Source organism: Bombus impatiens, unplaced genomic scaffold, assembly GCF_000188095.3.
Source record: "Bombus impatiens unplaced genomic scaffold, BIMP_2.2 scf_0406, whole genome shotgun sequence".
Classification (NCBI taxonomy): Eukaryota; Metazoa; Arthropoda; class Insecta; order Hymenoptera; family Apidae; genus Bombus; species Bombus impatiens.
Genome location: NT_176825.1, coordinates 325,480 through 343,528, shown reverse-complemented (window position 1 = coordinate 343,528; position 18,049 = coordinate 325,480). Strand labels below are relative to the sequence as shown.

The following is an 18,049-nucleotide window of genomic DNA, read 5'->3' as shown; positions in this document are numbered from 1 at the left end:
TGCGCATGCGTGGCATGTATATACGTATGCATATATACTTATTATTTGCAGCTACAATTATTTTTATACATATCAAAATTATTTTATTTTATTTTATTTTATTTTATTTTATTTTATTTTATTTTATTTTATTTTGTTATATTTTATTTTATTTTATTTTGTTATATTCTATTTTATTTTATTTTATTATATCAAGTAGAATACGCTCAGAATTTTGAATCAAAAACGTGATATTAAATTACGAAAATAATGTTTTTCAAACTAAAGGAAATGAAATTTAATATAAGAAATATATTTCTCATTTCTAGTAAAAGTAATACGTGGTATATATAATCTAAGTATCTCGTCACCTAGGCAATGAATAAACAAGAATAATAATCGATCTAGTTAACCATTGTTGAATTATAACCCTCAGTTTCTGAAAACGATTTCTTTTTTGCTAAAATAGTAAAAATACTTATCCAACGTCATGTCCGATTTGGCTAGAGATTTATTAACCCAATATTACGGACTCGGTACAGAATCGAATAGCAAAAGGTGTTTGTCGATTAATCGTTGTATCCAAAACATAAAGAACGAAGAGGAGAAAGAAGTTACTGAACAAACCTCCTTAACCATCAAGGAAGAAAATGTGTCTGATGTAGAGTCTCAGGTAGTCAAATCTGTATAATTTCTAATTGTTTATTTAATTTGACGTTATTGTCATTGTTAATATCAATGGGCATAGTATATTTTTATTTTTTTAGTTCAATTAATTTTAATACTTATTATTATTTATTTATTATTCATATTATTAATCATTAATTAATAAGGTGGTTTTGTCAAGATTATATTATTATTTCAGAAAAACAATGATAGAAATACAAAATATTTATTTTTTTTTATTTTTTTGCCATTAATGTTATTAATCTCAGAAACATTTAATTCTTTGTAATTGTAAGAATATGCTAGCAAATTCTTTATTCACAATTTTATCAAATATATTTTTAAAATGAAATTAGCGATTTTTAAAGACGAATAAACAACGAAACTCCTTTTTTGCAGTTGGTTAATTACTATTAAAAAAAAAACTAATTTTATTCACTACTACTTTACTTTTGCTTATTGCTAACAAAATAATAATCGCTTACAGTTTACGGAGAAGAAGAACATTTAATTTATTCTTATTTTATAACATTGATCGTAATTTACATTTCCATAATCGTTTGATACGTGATTGTTCGTAGAAAGACGAAGATGAAAACCGGAAACTAAGTATTGCGAACGAATTGTACGCACGATCTTCGCGAGTTCTAAACAGCATTGAAGATGCATACAATGATGATGAAACTTTCGATTTGAAAGATATCGATTTTGGGCCGAATATTATGTGCAATATTTTCGAAAATATGCTACATGAGCAATCAGCAAACGATAGCCCTTCGGATTGTATTGAGCAGAATATCGAAGATCTAGGTATTAACATTTATATCAAATAAATACTCTATGTTCCAACCAAGTTCTGTTAAAAAGAAAAAGTTGTACGCGGTTTTACGTATCTCATACACCGACTCAGAGTTTTTATCTTTATATTTATATGTCGGAGATGAAAGGACACCGGAGCCTTCCCTCTGAAGTTTGCAGTCGTAATTAAACAATTTGTCGTCATCCTAATTGTACTTGTTTGCGATTTATGATAATAAACTTGGGCTCAAGGCGACCATCAGTCGCCGAGCGTAGCCGCGGTCAACGGGACGGGCGCTTCGCCTAACAAAGGTGTGGAGTTATAGTGTGACCCTCATTAAAAGAAATACCAATAGAGGTACTTGATAGTAAAACATTCCAACGGCTCCTTCGGACAATGAATATCTAATGTTGAGGCACGTACATAGCACAAGTCCAGTTAGCCCGAGGACCCGCTATAAAACCTGGGTTTTTTCGGCAATTAAGATTTTCCAAACGAACAGACAGTCTTTGTCCCAAACTGACCAATTGGGACGAAATTCTTTTTTGAGATCCCACCGACGAAGGGAGCAGCGCCTGACGATCAGTGAGTTTGAGTTAGAGCAAGTATATCTTTCACCCCGTTGACCGTGGATTCGTCATCGAACCTAAGACCAACGTCACTAACATAGCAAGTGCCCACCGCTGTTGATTGTCGAATCGGCAGTGTCCATACTCGTAGCATCAGGCTGTATCTTCGTTATCACACAACGATGGCCAACTCCAAGGGAGGTCTATCAAACGTCCACAACCCTGTTCCTCACTCTTCTCCGACATATCCATCTAAGAAATTCTGACTTTTCTTGCAGCAACAACTTTACGTTAATCGACATAAGTTTCAATTTAATTTCAATCATCGCATTAATTGCAAAGTACTACCCCTATCATCCTAACTAATCCTACGGGGAATTTTAACCTGAAATCGTGGCATCCGTAAAAGTTGTAAGTTGTAAGTTACGACCTCCGTTCACTGTATATATGTGTACTATTTGTATGTATGAATGTGTATGTGTATGTATGTGTTTCCTTCTTTACACTTACCTCGTCGCTGCGCGTTAAACACTAAAATATTGCAATGAGGTTTCAATATTTTCTCTAGTCGTACCTAAACAAGTATCTTTCATTATAGGGATAATAACAAACAAAGTAAAGGATACAAAGAAAAAAGATTTAAGTTTAGCATTCATCGATGATACTTATCCGGATAATAGTTCAGAAGCTTCTTCCGCAACAATGAGAGAATCGCGAAAATCTTCAAGGAGTACTATATGTTTACCACCATTAGCGCTAAAAAAGGAACCCGTATACGATGAAATATTCGTAGATTTTTCCAATATGGACTTGAAACAATTTCCCACGGAAATATTGAACAACTTTTCGCATTTAAGGGTACTTTACTTTTTCAAGTAATTGAACTGAAATATTAACAGAAACTTCCTCGGTATGTCTTTACATTTTGAATACATCTTTCTGTTTTGTTTCTAGATGTTGTATTTGTCGAACAACGGTTTGATCGAAATTCCTGACGAAGTTTTCAGTTGTTTAATGTACTTGGAGTGGTTAGATGTCAGAAATAATCAACTCTCTTCTTTCCCAGCTAGTATCAAAGGACACAGGTGCTTAGAAACGATTCTACTTCAAGGAAACAGAGTGGAAAATCTACCGTTAGAACTTTGTAAGCATTCATTGAAAACTTTTCAATTTTTTCCACTTTTTCTTTTTTAGTATTTCATCTACATGTATCCATAATGTGAACGAATAATTTGTAAAAGAATAAGCATTGTTACGAATTATCGACTAAAGAGCAACCGGTCAGGTTAAACCGATCAGTTGATATTGCGTACCTCGTAATAACACATAATTACTTAACGCTCAAGGTGGAGGAGGTTTAATAGACCGAATGTTAGTGTAATTTAGTACTTTATTTGCACTTGTATTAAAGTAAAGTGTGATGTTATAAACACGGCGGTTGTAAGATCCTGTTGAGAGTGAAGTATTTCACCCGCAAAGAAAGGGTAGGACCCGTTTGAGTCATAAACGGACTGCCACTCAAAATTCCGAACAAGCATAAATATGTGAACCAAAACCGTTTATTGTTCCACCGTTTTGCGGGGAGCGAAGAGTCGCGCCAACGAGAGTCGTAAATTCCCACTACGATTTCATGATCGAATCAGTCGATCCCCTATTTCTATTAAGATAATAGGAATGTTTAATTGATTATAACACTGAATTAGCAAGTTAACCTTTTATTCCAACAACTTCTTCTCGTACAATACAAGTTTTTGATATAACAGTTAATATGTCGACTGATAGAATATAGGTTAAGATATTGACGGAATGGAGTACACGTGAATATGCTGGTTGATCACAAAACACAATTCAAGTCATGTTCTGTAACGATGGTATTTATACTGAACCAGTGATGAGCGCTGCTCGGCCCACCAATGATTGCTTGCGTTTGGAAATGATCATTGAACAAGCTAAAACCTATTTTTTCCCATTTTTCACCGGATTAAGAAATAACCATAAGGAATGTTCCATCTTGAAAAATGTTTTGCAGCAATTAAGGGCTTTGACGGTAAAGTAGAAATACTTAGTTTTATCCTTAGGATTATCACGATTCGATTAATTAGATTTGGACAGCTATGCGGTCGTCTTTACCGAGGGATGGTTCTAGTTTATGAGAGTTACGGGCCGTAACACTAATAACGTCTAATTTTAGGCACCTTGCCCAATTTGAAGACCCTTCAAGTGACTCAGAACCCGCTTATCACACCGCCGAAAGATGTCGTGGCTTCTGGTTGCGTGGCTATTTTGAAATTTTTACGAATGGAATGGAATAATGCGCATCCTGGAGAACGGGTAGAAGCCAAGGAAAGTAGGTGTATTTCCGCGTAAATGAATTTGTATATGTAGCTACAGTTATCAATAATAAAGACTATATATATTTAGTAATTAAGAAGGCCCATAAGATAAAATGATGAATTTTCAGACAAAATCGGACCAACGTTATCGACGATTCTATGTTATCAATCTCCACGAAAAAATAAGAAGAAAATTATACCATTGAAGAACACTATTTCTAACAGGAACGTGTGTACAAGAGAAAAACGTAAATCGTATAAGCCCAGTAACAGGTATTATCATGAAAAACCAATATTTCTGGATAATAATAATTCTTTACAAAAAATATCTAAATCTTTCTATGATTTCTATTTGCAAAAAGTAACCAATTCCAAGATCGATAAAAAATTAGAATATAAATGTGTTTTGGAAAGTATAACCAGTTTTAACAATAAGGAAATCGATGATGAAATCGATAAAATGAATAATAAAGTCTTACATTTGATGGGCCCATCTCCGAGATCTCTTTATGTCCGAAAGAATATAAAAATTTTGAAAACTTACTCTAATTCAATGGAAAAAGAGTGTAGAAGTATTAATAAAATTAAAACAGCTATATCGAAAAATAATACCTTATTAGGAAACAGTAAGAGATATAAAGAATCTACAGAAAATTTTGAACGTATTTTTCATATTGTTACAAACGATGGAAATAAATTTAAATTAAATCCAATGAGATTAAACGATCCAAACTGGATACTGTCATGTTTAGAAAATTATATAGGAATAAATAAATAGTTGAATTATTTACATAGTACAGAAACAGGTAGTTAAAGTATTTATGTACGTAAATAAATGAAGAATAAAAATTTCTTCTACTTAAAAACAGAAGCTTTCGGATTATAAAATGTATAAAAAATTAAGTACTAAAATTGAATATATACATTTCACCCCAAAATATGTTTAAAATTAATTAATACCCTGTTATCGTTTAGTAAGAATTTTCAATAAACTGATGATTTCTGTAGCTATATATGTATGCACAAATATATGTTATATTGAAACGATAAGAAGTCTAAATTTTATTAACTTCTACTTTACAATTAATTGCGATTAATTCTTGAACGTAGATGTGAAAATAAAGGTGCAAACATTGCAATGGAACATCGTTTGCTATGGTTCTCCAAGCTAAGAGAATTGTTTGCCAAACAAACAGCGCTACTTCAAAAGATAAAGTAAGATCATCTTCATTTTCCCTGTTTCAGTAAAATACATCTCATTTTTTACAACAATCCCGTAACTGTTTAGGGATGAAAATGTTTTAAAGGAATGGAGACGGGATAAAAGAAGTTATAGCAAAGCTATGGAAAAGGCAATGAAAAGAAACGCAGGTACTATAAAAAAAGACTTAATTACATTATTTTATAGTTAAATAAAATATTTATTTAACAGATGATATTCCATTTGGTTTCGATGTCGAAGACTATGATTCCATATTCAAACAAAGTTCCAAACTGGTGAGATTTGTTTTTTAACTTTTTTTAACAGTTCTCTTACAAAGATTTACAAAAGATTTGATTGTACATCTATTAATTTAAACTATAGAAAAATTTGGGATCAAGAAAAAAAGACAAGCAAAAATTTATACCACCGGCGTAAGTGATAAACTTTTTGCTCTACAATCTAAAAATTATAATATTATTATTATAATTATAAAAGTAGTTTCTATTTTGGTTCTGTGTACTTGATGGACTAACGAACACAACGTGATACGAACAACTAGATTCTTAGTCATTTGCTTTTTAAACGGAAATAATTAAGTGATATACCCTCTACTCTATAATTTAAAATTTATATGTTTTCTAAAACGTAATCAAAAATTCATGAAATAACTTTTTACAGAGACATTAATAAAAAGATCAACGAGCTGTTAGAATCTTTAAGTAAACTTGAAGTAAATACTACGGATGAAATAAGTCCTAGAACCAAACAGAACTTGTTTAAAAATGATATAAAAAAGGTATTTGATACGCTAATTTTTTATACTGAAAATTTGTATGTTCGTCACAGAGAAAAAAACGTTTGTTTTTTAAATGGTACTGATTCTCATGCATTTTCTTTGGAATTTCAGATATTAAAATTTCAAAGCGAAATTCAGGATTTGCGAAAATACAATGACGTTGCAACGATACCATTGAAAAATTAAACAAACTACAAGGATTACGATAAAATTATTGATCACTTTTAGATACGATCAATGTCCATTTCAACTACGCCAGGAATATCAGTCTTGACATGTTTATTTAAATAAATCAGTAATAATCACATATTGTTTCAATAGTGTTAATTACATGTACGTTACTTAACAAGTACAAGACGGGACAACTGGAAATATTATTGTATGCACATCATTCTTTCTTTCCATGTTTAAACAGTATTGACAAAAGAAAACACGCATTAAAAAGATATTTGCTATAAAAAAGCTATACATACAAACAGTTATTCGTATCAAATAGAAAGTAAGCTCATATTGAACAGAGTAAACATGTATATCAACTTACTTTAGTAGGATAAGAAAAAATATACGTGATCAATAAAGCAATATTATGTAAAAAAAGAAGAAAAAAGAACAAAAAGGATGGTAAAATATGCAGAACATTTCTGCTTTCCAGCCTTCCCGTGAATACAATTCTTTTTTAATCGTTTTTATGTTCAATCGTCACAAAAACACGTGGCGAGTATATATAAAAATTCTACAAAGTGATAATTCGAATTAAAATAGATTTCATAGTTACGTGAACGATTTTCGTAACGATCGAACTTTTCCTCTTGTTTTATACATGGCACCGCATCTCAAATCCTAGTATGATACTTATACTTCGCTAAGGGTCGGAAAATCACATCTTAGTCCGTGATACAACTGTTTTGTAATAGTACTATGATCAATAGTAATTATAAGGCAAATATCTAAGATTTTCATATTTATTTTCTTTTTCTCTTATTTAGTTTACCTTATTTAGTTAATTACTTTCTATCTTGGCTCTGTACATTTGATACACTGACGCATACAACGTGATACGAACTGGCTTGTTAGTACCTAATCAGCAATGTAATGATCTAACTGTATCTGCTTTCTCTTGAATAAATAGCTTCCCGGAAAACAATTATCTCGTAATTTATGACTGATTCAGTTATTTTCGATAGGACAAATACTTATCATCATTAATAAAAATAAACAATCGTATAAAACACAATGTATATATACGTAACTTGGACGTAATAAAATTAAATTAGTGATTAACTAACTTTTGAATACGTATGGACGCTAGTGAAATAATCAATATTTTCTAAACAATTCTATATATCACATTCCCTGGTAATACACACACAAGTACTATGTAATGTAATGTAATGTAATTATAAAGTCAGTTAAGATACGTCAAACATAAAAAGGCCTTAGAATAGGCTTAGGATATTAAATATCGATTATGTACACACTTTAAAGTGAACATATTTTTACCAGGCAGTACTGTACCTATAGATTAGATTCTCTTAAAAACACGGATCTGATGTTAAAATTAGACCTTGTGTTCTTTTTTTTACTTTTATAGCATTTCAGTAAGAATGAACCGAATGAAGCAAGTTTACTTTCTCCTCTTGTCTCATGGTTCTTTTGCCGTTCACACCTGTAGTTTTTATAAGAAAATATCTTTCGATAGGTTAAAAAAGCTTCGATTAATTCAGTAATTGAACACACATACTGGCATTATCCTTTTTCATCATTCAGCATTCAACACGTTATATACATCCGCCGATTTTTAAAAAAAACTTCATATTAACATACCAGTATACCGGGTATACTGAAATCCCATAGTATTGTACTCACAAACACAAATATTCATAAAATCAACAAATTATCCTTATCGTGTTTTGCTTTTGTTCTGTTTAAACATTAATATTGCACCTTTTACACTTTCGAATTTTTTACGATCGACAATGTTGCAGCCTACTTCATGTTATATATACATCGTATGCGAATATATAGTTAAACACATTTGGGTGATCTTTTCTTTTTTTCTTCTTCCTATTTGTAGTTTAAAACAGACATCTTGTAGAACAGTTTTTGGAAAGGAAGTACAAGTCATTAAAAATCTTATAATATAAAATCTGCCCATATTCTCTTTTCTTTATTCTTAAGAGTATTCTTGATGATCGATTTCCTGTCCTTTGCAGGAAAACACACGATAAAGAAAGCTTTTCTGGGCTGTTTTAGAAATAAATAGATTTCTACGTTATCAGAAACTTCGTTTTTAAACCATAGAAGCCTTCTTTGCAGATGCTCCGAGTAGATACACTTTATTCACAAATATCACTGGTGTATTCACTCTTTGTTAGAAACTTCTACACATAGTCTTGATTCCAGGATGTTCCTCGTGCGCTGGATTTAAGTCGACAAAGCCTAATTTACTGTAAAACTCGTGAGACTCCTTGTCTGTATTTGACATTGTAGTATGTACACCGAACGAACCTGCAAAAGAATTCGTATCATATGACAGATCACTCCATAAATAGTAATTAAAAGACTATGCAAAAAGCTATTTACCATTCGCTCTTAAAGCGGCAAGAATACATGTAATTATTCTTTTAGGGACAGATTGGTCCGTAACACTTGGTAACACAGCGCATAACAGCTTTGACGGATGCTGTCTGCACAATTGTTCAGGTACATCCGCAACAAATGAGTGGAAATACTGTATGGCATCCTATAAATAAATTTCAAAGATATTATCAATTTTCAGATTTAATAATTAACAAGATAACGAATTTCAGACAAATACCTGAACATTTTGTGGTAATTCATTAATATTGTCCTCCAATGGATATTTCATCCGTAATTCAGGAATCCAAGAAATAGATAACTTCTGATAATAAGACTTTACATTTAAGGCAGCCAATGCATAGCCTACTATTTCATTTTCATCTTCGACAACCATACACAGTTCTGGACTCAAAGTGATGTAACCGCCTACCAACCTGACATTAAAAGTTCAATATTTATAATTGTCTATTGTAACAGAGAAAAAATGCAATTTGTTATAAAGAAAATATATTCTTACCGATCTGCAACTGCAGATGATCCCACACAGCCGCATATTTTATTGCACACATCATAAACTGCATCTTCATCACTTGCTAAGTAAGGTCTAATTGTATAGATTTTACTACTGGGCACTTCTGGTGCTTTATAAACAAATAAGTCATTACCACTATCCACTGGAATTAATCTCTATAAAAAGAAATTAATATTAATTTTTCTTTCCTCCACCCTCTCTCTCTCTTTTTTGATTACATATTTAACTTAAAAAAGATATGATTGATAAATATACCTGTAGATCAGCCGTAAGTCCTCCACGGAATACCCATGGTTCTTGTTCTCCACTCATAAAAGTTTCTTTCCAGCCATTCGAGAACCCTATCCCAAGATACAGTACAACCTTAATATAGTGGTAAAATACAAAACATTGTGAACGCGCGATTATGCAGTTTGTAAAATTTATAGAATGGTCTCCACTGCTCTGAACACTAATTTTGCTTAAAATTTGTAACATGCATAAGTAGACTTCGATCAATGGTACTTTATGTTTCTTCATCTCGGTCACACTACTGTGTTCTTTGCATTATTTTATAGAATTGAGAGAATCGTATTTGCGAGATAAAGAAACCATTAACCGAAAACACAAAAACACAAAAACTACGGTGCACCATTTCGTTAATGTATAAAATCATACGTAACTTGATCACGTTTCAATTGATTCGTCTACCTACTGAACAACTTTCAAATAAAAAGGAGCAAGAAATTCATAAGGTAATTTGGAAAAACGAGTCTCGTTACAGGGAGATTGACTTTCCATCCACAGAAGATTACATTTCTGTATTAATGTTGAACCAATTATGATTAAAATAAAGTGTAACAACAAAAGAATTAATGCTTAAAGAATGTTGCACCAAAGTTCGCGCAATGATAAATTCCTAGGATAATGGAAAGGAAAATGGGATTGGTGGAGTGGTAATCCAGTTTGCCAAAATGCGCCTGAAATAAAACTCCTATTACTCCTGAAAAGAATACAGTTTCTGGAACTAAAAGAAATTAGTACAGGCAAGTTGGCAAAAGGAGGATGTACTACTGGTCATTCACAATTTATGAAAGATGCCTTCAATGAACATAATAAAAGCATAATATGCAGTGAACATTATTGATCTTTTGCAAATAATGTTAAAAAATTTGAAGAAATAAAAAAAAAGCACAGACGATACAACTTTTGTTGATTGTGTTTGACCAGCATAATTCTCAGGAAAAAGCTCTCAATATTTTATAACATTGTCCTAACTTCGCCAATCTTTTCGAAATTTTGGATGGACTTACTTCACATGCAAAAATTATTATTACAAAAGATTTATCGAAATGTTGTCTTTAAAAATAAAAGTAAAGTTTACTTTAATACAATTTTGAAGTATATTCGTAATACATATATACACGAATAAACTAAAATACAGTTACAGATATAAATGTTGTAAAATAAAATAAAAATCAAATAATGGGACACGAAAACGCTTTATATAAAATTTCAATAAATGTTTTGCAAGAATTTTTGCAAAATAGGAAAGTATGTCCATCGTGTACCAAACTACATCAAGTACTAGTAATATTTTGTTGAATATACATAGATTCTTCAAGGCATCAGAACGCTGCTTCTACGCGCAAATCTCTTGCTTATATTAATTATAATAATAATACTTTTACAAAGCTTCAAACTCGAACTGAAATTCTGTCATAATTTTCATTGGTTTGAAGCTTTGCTAGTCGCGCGCTTTTTGTTGGATTACTCAGACTGGTGAATCGCATACATGTGTAGCTTCCCTGGGTAAACGTTGTCATCGTCGACGGGAATCTGCCAAACGCTATCAACAAGACAAAAAACACATAAACGCACGTTAGTCAGTGAATTGAAGCTGTACTGTTCCTGATACACTTATATTGTTGGCAGAAACTATTTGCTGAAAGTTTATCTTTGTTCACTGCATGGTAATAATACAAATATATGTTACCATGTTGAAATATATAGATTGTGAACTTCTGATAAATAAATATAACAAATAGATTTCTGCCAAACATTATCTGTGAAAGAAAGTCAGCCAATATGTTAATAGCTGGCACAAGGTTATTTCAAACATGGTATTTGTTCAGGTCCACATAGATGCTGTTAAATAGTTTCCCAGAAAGTGTTTGCTAAGAAAAATCCTTTTGCCGAATATTGCGCTAGAAAGTCACATCAACTCTCATTGTTTTCATGACTTGTCCTATCATGATAATATATAACAAAACATATATAGTATTTTAATCATATTGTCAGAAAAAGTTAATGAGGAAATGAGAAATGTTGTGAGATTCTTTATTCGCTAATAGAACTATAAATAGGAAGCCGTTAGTCGACAAATAAGAAAATTACTTTGTAAGAAACTATAGACAGTTAAAATTAAAACAATTTATTTCAATTAGCCTTAAATACAGAATAACTTATTAAGTTCGTGTTTCAGTTTTGTATAAGAATTAATGTTTGGTGCAATTGTATAATGCAATTCTATAGTGCAACTGTATTTTCAGGAAATATGAATGTATTAGGTAAGGAGAGTAAGTTTACTTTATATTTTTAATTTGTTCTGATTTCTCGATGACTTACGGCAACCCTGCTTGTTCGTTTACGCGCGCCATGGTACATTTGATTCTAAAGCGCAGAAACAAATGTACGGATGCAATTTCATAGATATGCGATCTATGAAATATTTCGATTCCAAGTATTACTGATGCATGTTTACATCCTGATTAATTAAAAAATAGTTAAATTATCGAAAACAATTTTCGAAAGAATTTAGTGAATTTTGTGAACTCAGTCAAATTGAGAGTTCTTTTTTGTCTAACTTTTTATATTATATAAATATTTGTATATGCAAATTTTAAGTATATATAGCATTTATTGTATATACAGATTCGCAAAATAATATTTAATATTTTATATGTAAGAATGTTACATTCACAAAATGATGTGGCTCTTAATTAAAAAAGTTAATATCTATTTTTATTTTTTGGTAATTATATGTGCAGAAAATAAATAATTTTGTTTGTTTTAAAAATAGATTAACAAAACATCAGTAATTCTTGAAATTAGTAACTAATGTTTTTTGCGTGTTTTATGATTGTATAAATTATGTCATTTTACAAGGAAGTTATATACAGTGTAACAAATTCACAAGTTTAAAAGAAAAATATTTTCTAGTTACATGTTTAGAGAAAAATGTTTAAGAAATAGTATATAAACGGCTTTTTTAGTATATTAAAATGATATATAATTTTAATTCCTACAGTATTGTAAATCATTAGTTACAAAAATTATTGCCTAATTCCTAAAAAAACACATCTTTCTTGTAAAAAGACAAAATGAGTGAGTTAAGGAACGAATATAACATTACACTTACCAATACTCGAGACACATTTGTTCTGAAATATAAGTATAGGTAATAAATTATAGTACTTTTGAGAAAAATTAATAACAGCACTCATTTGTAGCACAACAAATACTTATCGCGACATAAGACGAAAACTAAAGAAAAAATAAAACATAATGAAATTTTGTGTTATGTAGTTTTTATAATTTTGTCATTGTACCAGCATACTACCATTTTGAATGAACTTTCTTCATTTATTTTAATATTACTCATATTTCTATACATTTATATTTAAGGGAATGAATATTAGGTAAATTAGGAAGTATTTAAATAGAATTAAAAATATGAAATACTTTTAATATTACTTTCTACTTGATTTGGAGCATTTTCCTTAGATTCTTTCATGTCTTTTAAAGAAATATCGAAACATAACGACATACTGATGGATGTATTGAACTTTTTGTAAGAATATAATGTAACTTACCCAACCATTTCACGTAACTGTTTAAGAGAGACACGACTCCTCGCATGTCCCACACGTACGAATACAGATCATACAGTAACTCACGATTATTACAATATGTAAGCCTTTGAAATAGTCTATTTACGGCATTGCACATATCGTTTAACTTAGCTGCTCGCGTGTGCCATTCTTCGATCTAAAATTTATTTAACACAGTTATATATATAGTTATATATTATAATGTAATATATACATTATAATGTATTATATATATCTTAGTCGTAATACATTGTTAGAAGAATTGCATACATCAGATTCTGATACAGTTTCATCCTCTTTTGATTTTCTCATAACAACGTGAGCATTACTTTTCAACCAATTAAACTCTTGCAGTAATTGAATGCCTTGACCACCATGTTCAAATGGCAGATAAAAAAGATCGCATAACAGCGATAAATCTTCTTGCGTCAATCGCTTGTCAGCATCTATCGATTCTTGAGACTCTTGATATGCATTATCACTGTTATCATGATTTTCACTGTCATTTTCAACAATCATCTGAGTACCATTCACAACAGGGGAGGTGCCATCCACTTCTACTTGCATACTGCCAGAGGCTTCACTACATGTCTATGAAACAAAATAAACAATTGTATAAATTTTACAAGTTCCATAGCTAATGACATTTAAAGAAACTCACAGAAGTATTTTCTACCATAGCATCATCCTCTGTTTGAATCTTGGCTGCATGTGCTGGAGAATTATTAGGTGTTGTATTACAATCCATTGGTTCCATTGATGACAAAGTATTTGAATTTGGTACATTTTCCACACTAGTAGAAATTGATGGAATAATGGGTTCACTAACAACAGTCGTTTCAGATACCAAAGAATTCATGACGGGACCAGTGGCAGGTTGTACGTAGCTGTCAGTAGTTGTCACACTTGAGCAAACCTCAGCCAATGCTTGAAGATGATTGGAATTATTTACTGGCGTCGGTGTTGCAGGAACGGTAGTTGTAGTCGTCGTGGATGTGAGACTCATACATGTATTTACAGAGGGAATTATTGGAATTGGTACGGTTGGAGCGACACATGGCTGTGGCTTCGCTATGACACCCCATGCAGATCGTTTTTTGTTAAATTCCACTAACCAATCGGTAATAGCATTTTTCAAAGCGTGCCGAGGATGATATATATTTGGAGACATTGTTAAAGGAACATCTTCACCAAGCACACCATCTTCTGTTTCAGTCTCTAATTTTATGTCAGCTGATACAGTGTCATCTAAAAAACATAAAGTAGAACAAAATAACGCAGACTTAATTTATTTTTTAATCAAAAGCAGTTAGGTACTCACTTAAACTTAAATCCCTTTTCCCATCAACATTACATCTACTCCATTGAGCTAATGTATGAATTGCTATAAAATTTGCTCCATATTCACAATTAGGATTGGTTAAAACACCTCTGAGTTTAGGAATCAGGTCAGGAGATCTACCAGAATATGGTCCTAAGAATACTCGTTTCTGATCATAATCATTGGCATGTAAATTATCCCATATGACTGGTGGCCTCCTCAGAACTTCTGTAATCTCTTCAATGGACTCAACAGTTAGAAGTCTGGATATTACTTTAGGACCAGTCCACATTATATCAATTTCTTGAGCCAGTTTACTACCAAGTGTGTTAAGATACTCTGAAGATGCTACATTTGGCATTGCCCGAGTTGCACAATATTGTGTTGGACACAATAAAAATCTAGGTTGGCCAAGATGTTGAAAAATATCATTTGTAACAGAAACCTATAAACAGATTATCTTAATTAATTATGAATAAGATATTTTATAATTATTATGCTGATTAAATTATTTAATACATACTTGTGCATGAGCAAAAGACTGAAATACTTCTTTATCTGCTTCACTCATTTCTGGCTCTATATCATCAAATAATAATGCAAATGCAGTACAGCCAAACTGGCTAACTTGCTCTAATTTTCTTTTTAATACACTAACTTCCTTTGCACTTGAATAAGTGATATCCAATCCTGGTGATAATGCATAATAAAATGTGATACCACATTCTCTTGCAGCTGTTATCAACCCTGTCAAATGTTCTGCTTCTTCTACCGTATATAAGTCTCTCCAATATGCTCGATGCTTGTAATCGTCTTTTGGAGCATATAAATACGAATCCATACCCCATTTTTTTAATCTGAAAATTAATGAAGGAAGCTTAGAATACTGTCCTTAACATGAACATGAATAAAAACTGATATAAAATACTTGCTTTTGAAATAAATCTTTCCTTTGTTCTGTAGTCCAAGGTCGCCCATAAAAACCTGAAATATCAAATGGTATATTTTATGCAAATACGAGTTACTGTAATGAATAGCGCATTCCAATCATTCCCCCTCCTATGTGAAGCCATTGCGAACGATGACCAAATATGTATATTTCACGCCGTAGAAAAAACCGTTTATGTACCTTCGACGACGCCGCAGATAAAATTGCCATTTTTCGTATTCAAATTTGCGGCCCCATTTGTCTCCGCCATTGCGGATCACAAGAGGCACGTTTGTTTAGTACAGGACTACAAAAATGGCTAAACAGTACTCCGGTACAAAATACTATCGTTTCTTGAAAGAACGCAAACCGAAGCTGTTATAAATGCTATGTTGCTCACAACACGATTCTGTTGTGCGACCGTCACGACAGCATTACTCGTTTTCTTGATAAGAAAAAAAACTCAGTTCGGAACAGTGCAATTCCGATGCAACAAAAACCCCGTCTCTAGTATTTCTGACAGGCTGCGCCCGCTGTTCTGATCGATACTGATTTCTCGATCTATCGACTGTACGTAGAACGATTAACGGAAGGTTCCGTTGGATGGTGGCGACATCTGAGATTCGAATCGAGGATACATTTTGGAATATAAAAGCGCTGTCATTCGGTATCGTTCTGTAAATTAGTCCAAGAATATACCAGTTTTGTTGCTTATGTAAAGCTACAATTATTTTTAACTGTATCTGAATACATGTGATGAGAAAATGACCGATAACAATAAAATGTAAGTATATTTATTGGATGATAAAAACATTACTGTCTATAAATTGCTTTAGACTAAGACTCAATTGTGATTTATAGCTGTGCATGATACATGTTTATTTTAAATCAAATATTTGCAAACGTATAGAGATTGAAAGTCGAGGTTGCATATCTTTATTAATTAAGTTAACATTTTTTTGTACATATATATAGATAGATAGAAAATTTGACCGAAAAAGAATAGAAGAAAGTTCCAATGTGCACGAAAAGATATCGTAACAGATACTCTACATGCGTTGTTACGATCGAATCGTTTCAAACGCCTGTATGATTTCAAAATTAACAAAGTCATGGATATCAGAATAGAATAAGCAATTTGGAAAATGTACTTTCATATATTCTACATTCTTATTTTTACAATCGATCATATGTTTTCATTTTTATTAAATCAATTAATATGAAAAAATAATATACTATAACGTTATCTTCTTACTTCACGGTTTAAATTTTTCGTTTACTTTTTGATTGATGAAAACATATATAAAAATACTAAAAGTATTATTCCTTGAGGCATTTATGAACTTGTACAAAGTTTAAGTTTATACTGAAAATATTTAACATATGTTGTAAGTGATGTACTCTAATATCTTAACAAATTTTACATTGCAAAGACTACATTTATTCTCAGTAAATTATCATTCGGTATGAAGTACAAATTCAACAGCACGAATTCGTCCTGTATATATATATATATATATATATATATATATATATATATTCATGCTGGTTTTATCAGCGGCATCGATTAAACGTAGTCAATGTATATGTGATTTCGGTATCGTATAACCTCAGTGTTAGTTCGTGCCGCAGGAAACGCCACATAAAGTACAGTCCTGCAATATTCCTTTACACACGCAATTAAATGTTCAACATATAGCCTCAAATGGAACATTACTAGTGAATTTTCATGAAAAGAATCGGAAGATACTCTTTTACGTGTTACTATTTACGTAAATGATAAACTCAGTTACACACACAAAGGAACTTTATTTCTTTTATGAACAATTAAATATTAATTAAGATAGAAGCTGATCCGTAAAGTACATATTTCACGTTATCGAAAAATATAGAAATAAACTATGAGAATAAAAAGTAATTCAAGTTTATATCCTTTTTATTATTTCGACTTATATGCATATGTTTCTAAATATATACGGAGAAATGGCGCACACGCTGTTTAATATTTTTCAAACTGTATCAAAACAACAAGACATATGTACTTAGGCTAGAAACATACATTTACGTCTATTTCTTAGGACTACAAACAAAATATACAATTTGCACGAATGAAGCTTTTACATTTTATTCTAAGTCTCCTTAAACGTGATACATATTCCACATAATAAAATCGAAGCGTACGTTCCAATAACGCCTTAACGAATTGTATCGTGAAAGGGTTGCATTTGAAATATTCGATTGGAATGTTCGCAGTATTCTAGCCATGAAAAAATGTCAGGTGGCACGGAACAGCATGCAATTCTGTCCGAAAAACGTAGGTTCGGCGGTTAACGCAAGCGCATAGTGTAGGAATCGAAGGGCCGACGAATCGCTTGGCAGAAATGCCACATGGAGGCGCGGCGGTCGTCCCTCTAAAGAGGGGTGTAGTTTTTTTTCGGATGACATGGAGGGGGTGTCGAAGGGGCGGGTA

At 31.7% G+C, this 18,049-nt stretch overlaps 2 protein-coding genes across 4 annotated transcripts; one reads left to right on the top strand and one right to left on the bottom strand.

The window, feature by feature from the left end:
• The first annotated feature begins 395 nt into the window (after positions 1 to 395).
• LOC100747099 (probable serine/threonine-protein kinase roco4) lies at positions 396 to 6,651 on the top strand. The gene is made up of 12 exons (XM_012386629.3): positions 396 to 652; positions 1,227 to 1,455; positions 2,612 to 2,871; positions 2,968 to 3,157; positions 4,205 to 4,360; positions 4,475 to 4,619; positions 5,457 to 5,561; positions 5,635 to 5,717; positions 5,779 to 5,843; positions 5,932 to 5,981; positions 6,229 to 6,346; positions 6,458 to 6,651. The coding sequence occupies exons 1-12, from the start codon at positions 470 to 472 to the stop codon at positions 6,530 to 6,532; spliced, it is 1,659 nt and encodes a 552-aa protein (XP_012242052.1). The 5' UTR covers positions 396 to 469; the 3' UTR covers positions 6,533 to 6,651.
• Positions 6,611 to 16,125, bottom strand: LOC100749208 (protein O-GlcNAcase). 3 transcript variants are annotated; one of them, XM_012386628.3, is made up of 13 exons: positions 15,781 to 16,125; positions 15,584 to 15,635; positions 15,175 to 15,508; positions 14,652 to 15,096; positions 14,007 to 14,578; positions 13,601 to 13,921; positions 13,313 to 13,487; positions 11,233 to 11,286; positions 9,714 to 9,799; positions 9,444 to 9,613; positions 9,165 to 9,360; positions 8,930 to 9,089; positions 6,611 to 8,854 (listed from the first exon to the last, which is right to left on the bottom strand). In XM_012386628.3, exons 1-13 carry the CDS (start codon positions 15,848 to 15,850, stop codon positions 8,718 to 8,720), a joined length of 2,772 nt encoding a protein of 923 aa, XP_012242051.1. In that variant the 5' UTR covers positions 15,851 to 16,125; the 3' UTR covers positions 6,611 to 8,717. The 3 variants fall into 3 exon arrangements, with proteins under 3 accessions (XP_012242051.1, XP_003490219.1, XP_003490218.1); XM_003490171.4 differs by having other exon boundaries at positions 13,992 to 14,578; positions 15,781 to 16,124; XM_003490170.4 differs by lacking the exon at positions 11,233 to 11,286 and having other exon boundaries at positions 13,992 to 14,578; positions 15,781 to 16,124.
• Positions 16,126 to 18,049: the final 1,924 nt, after the last annotated feature.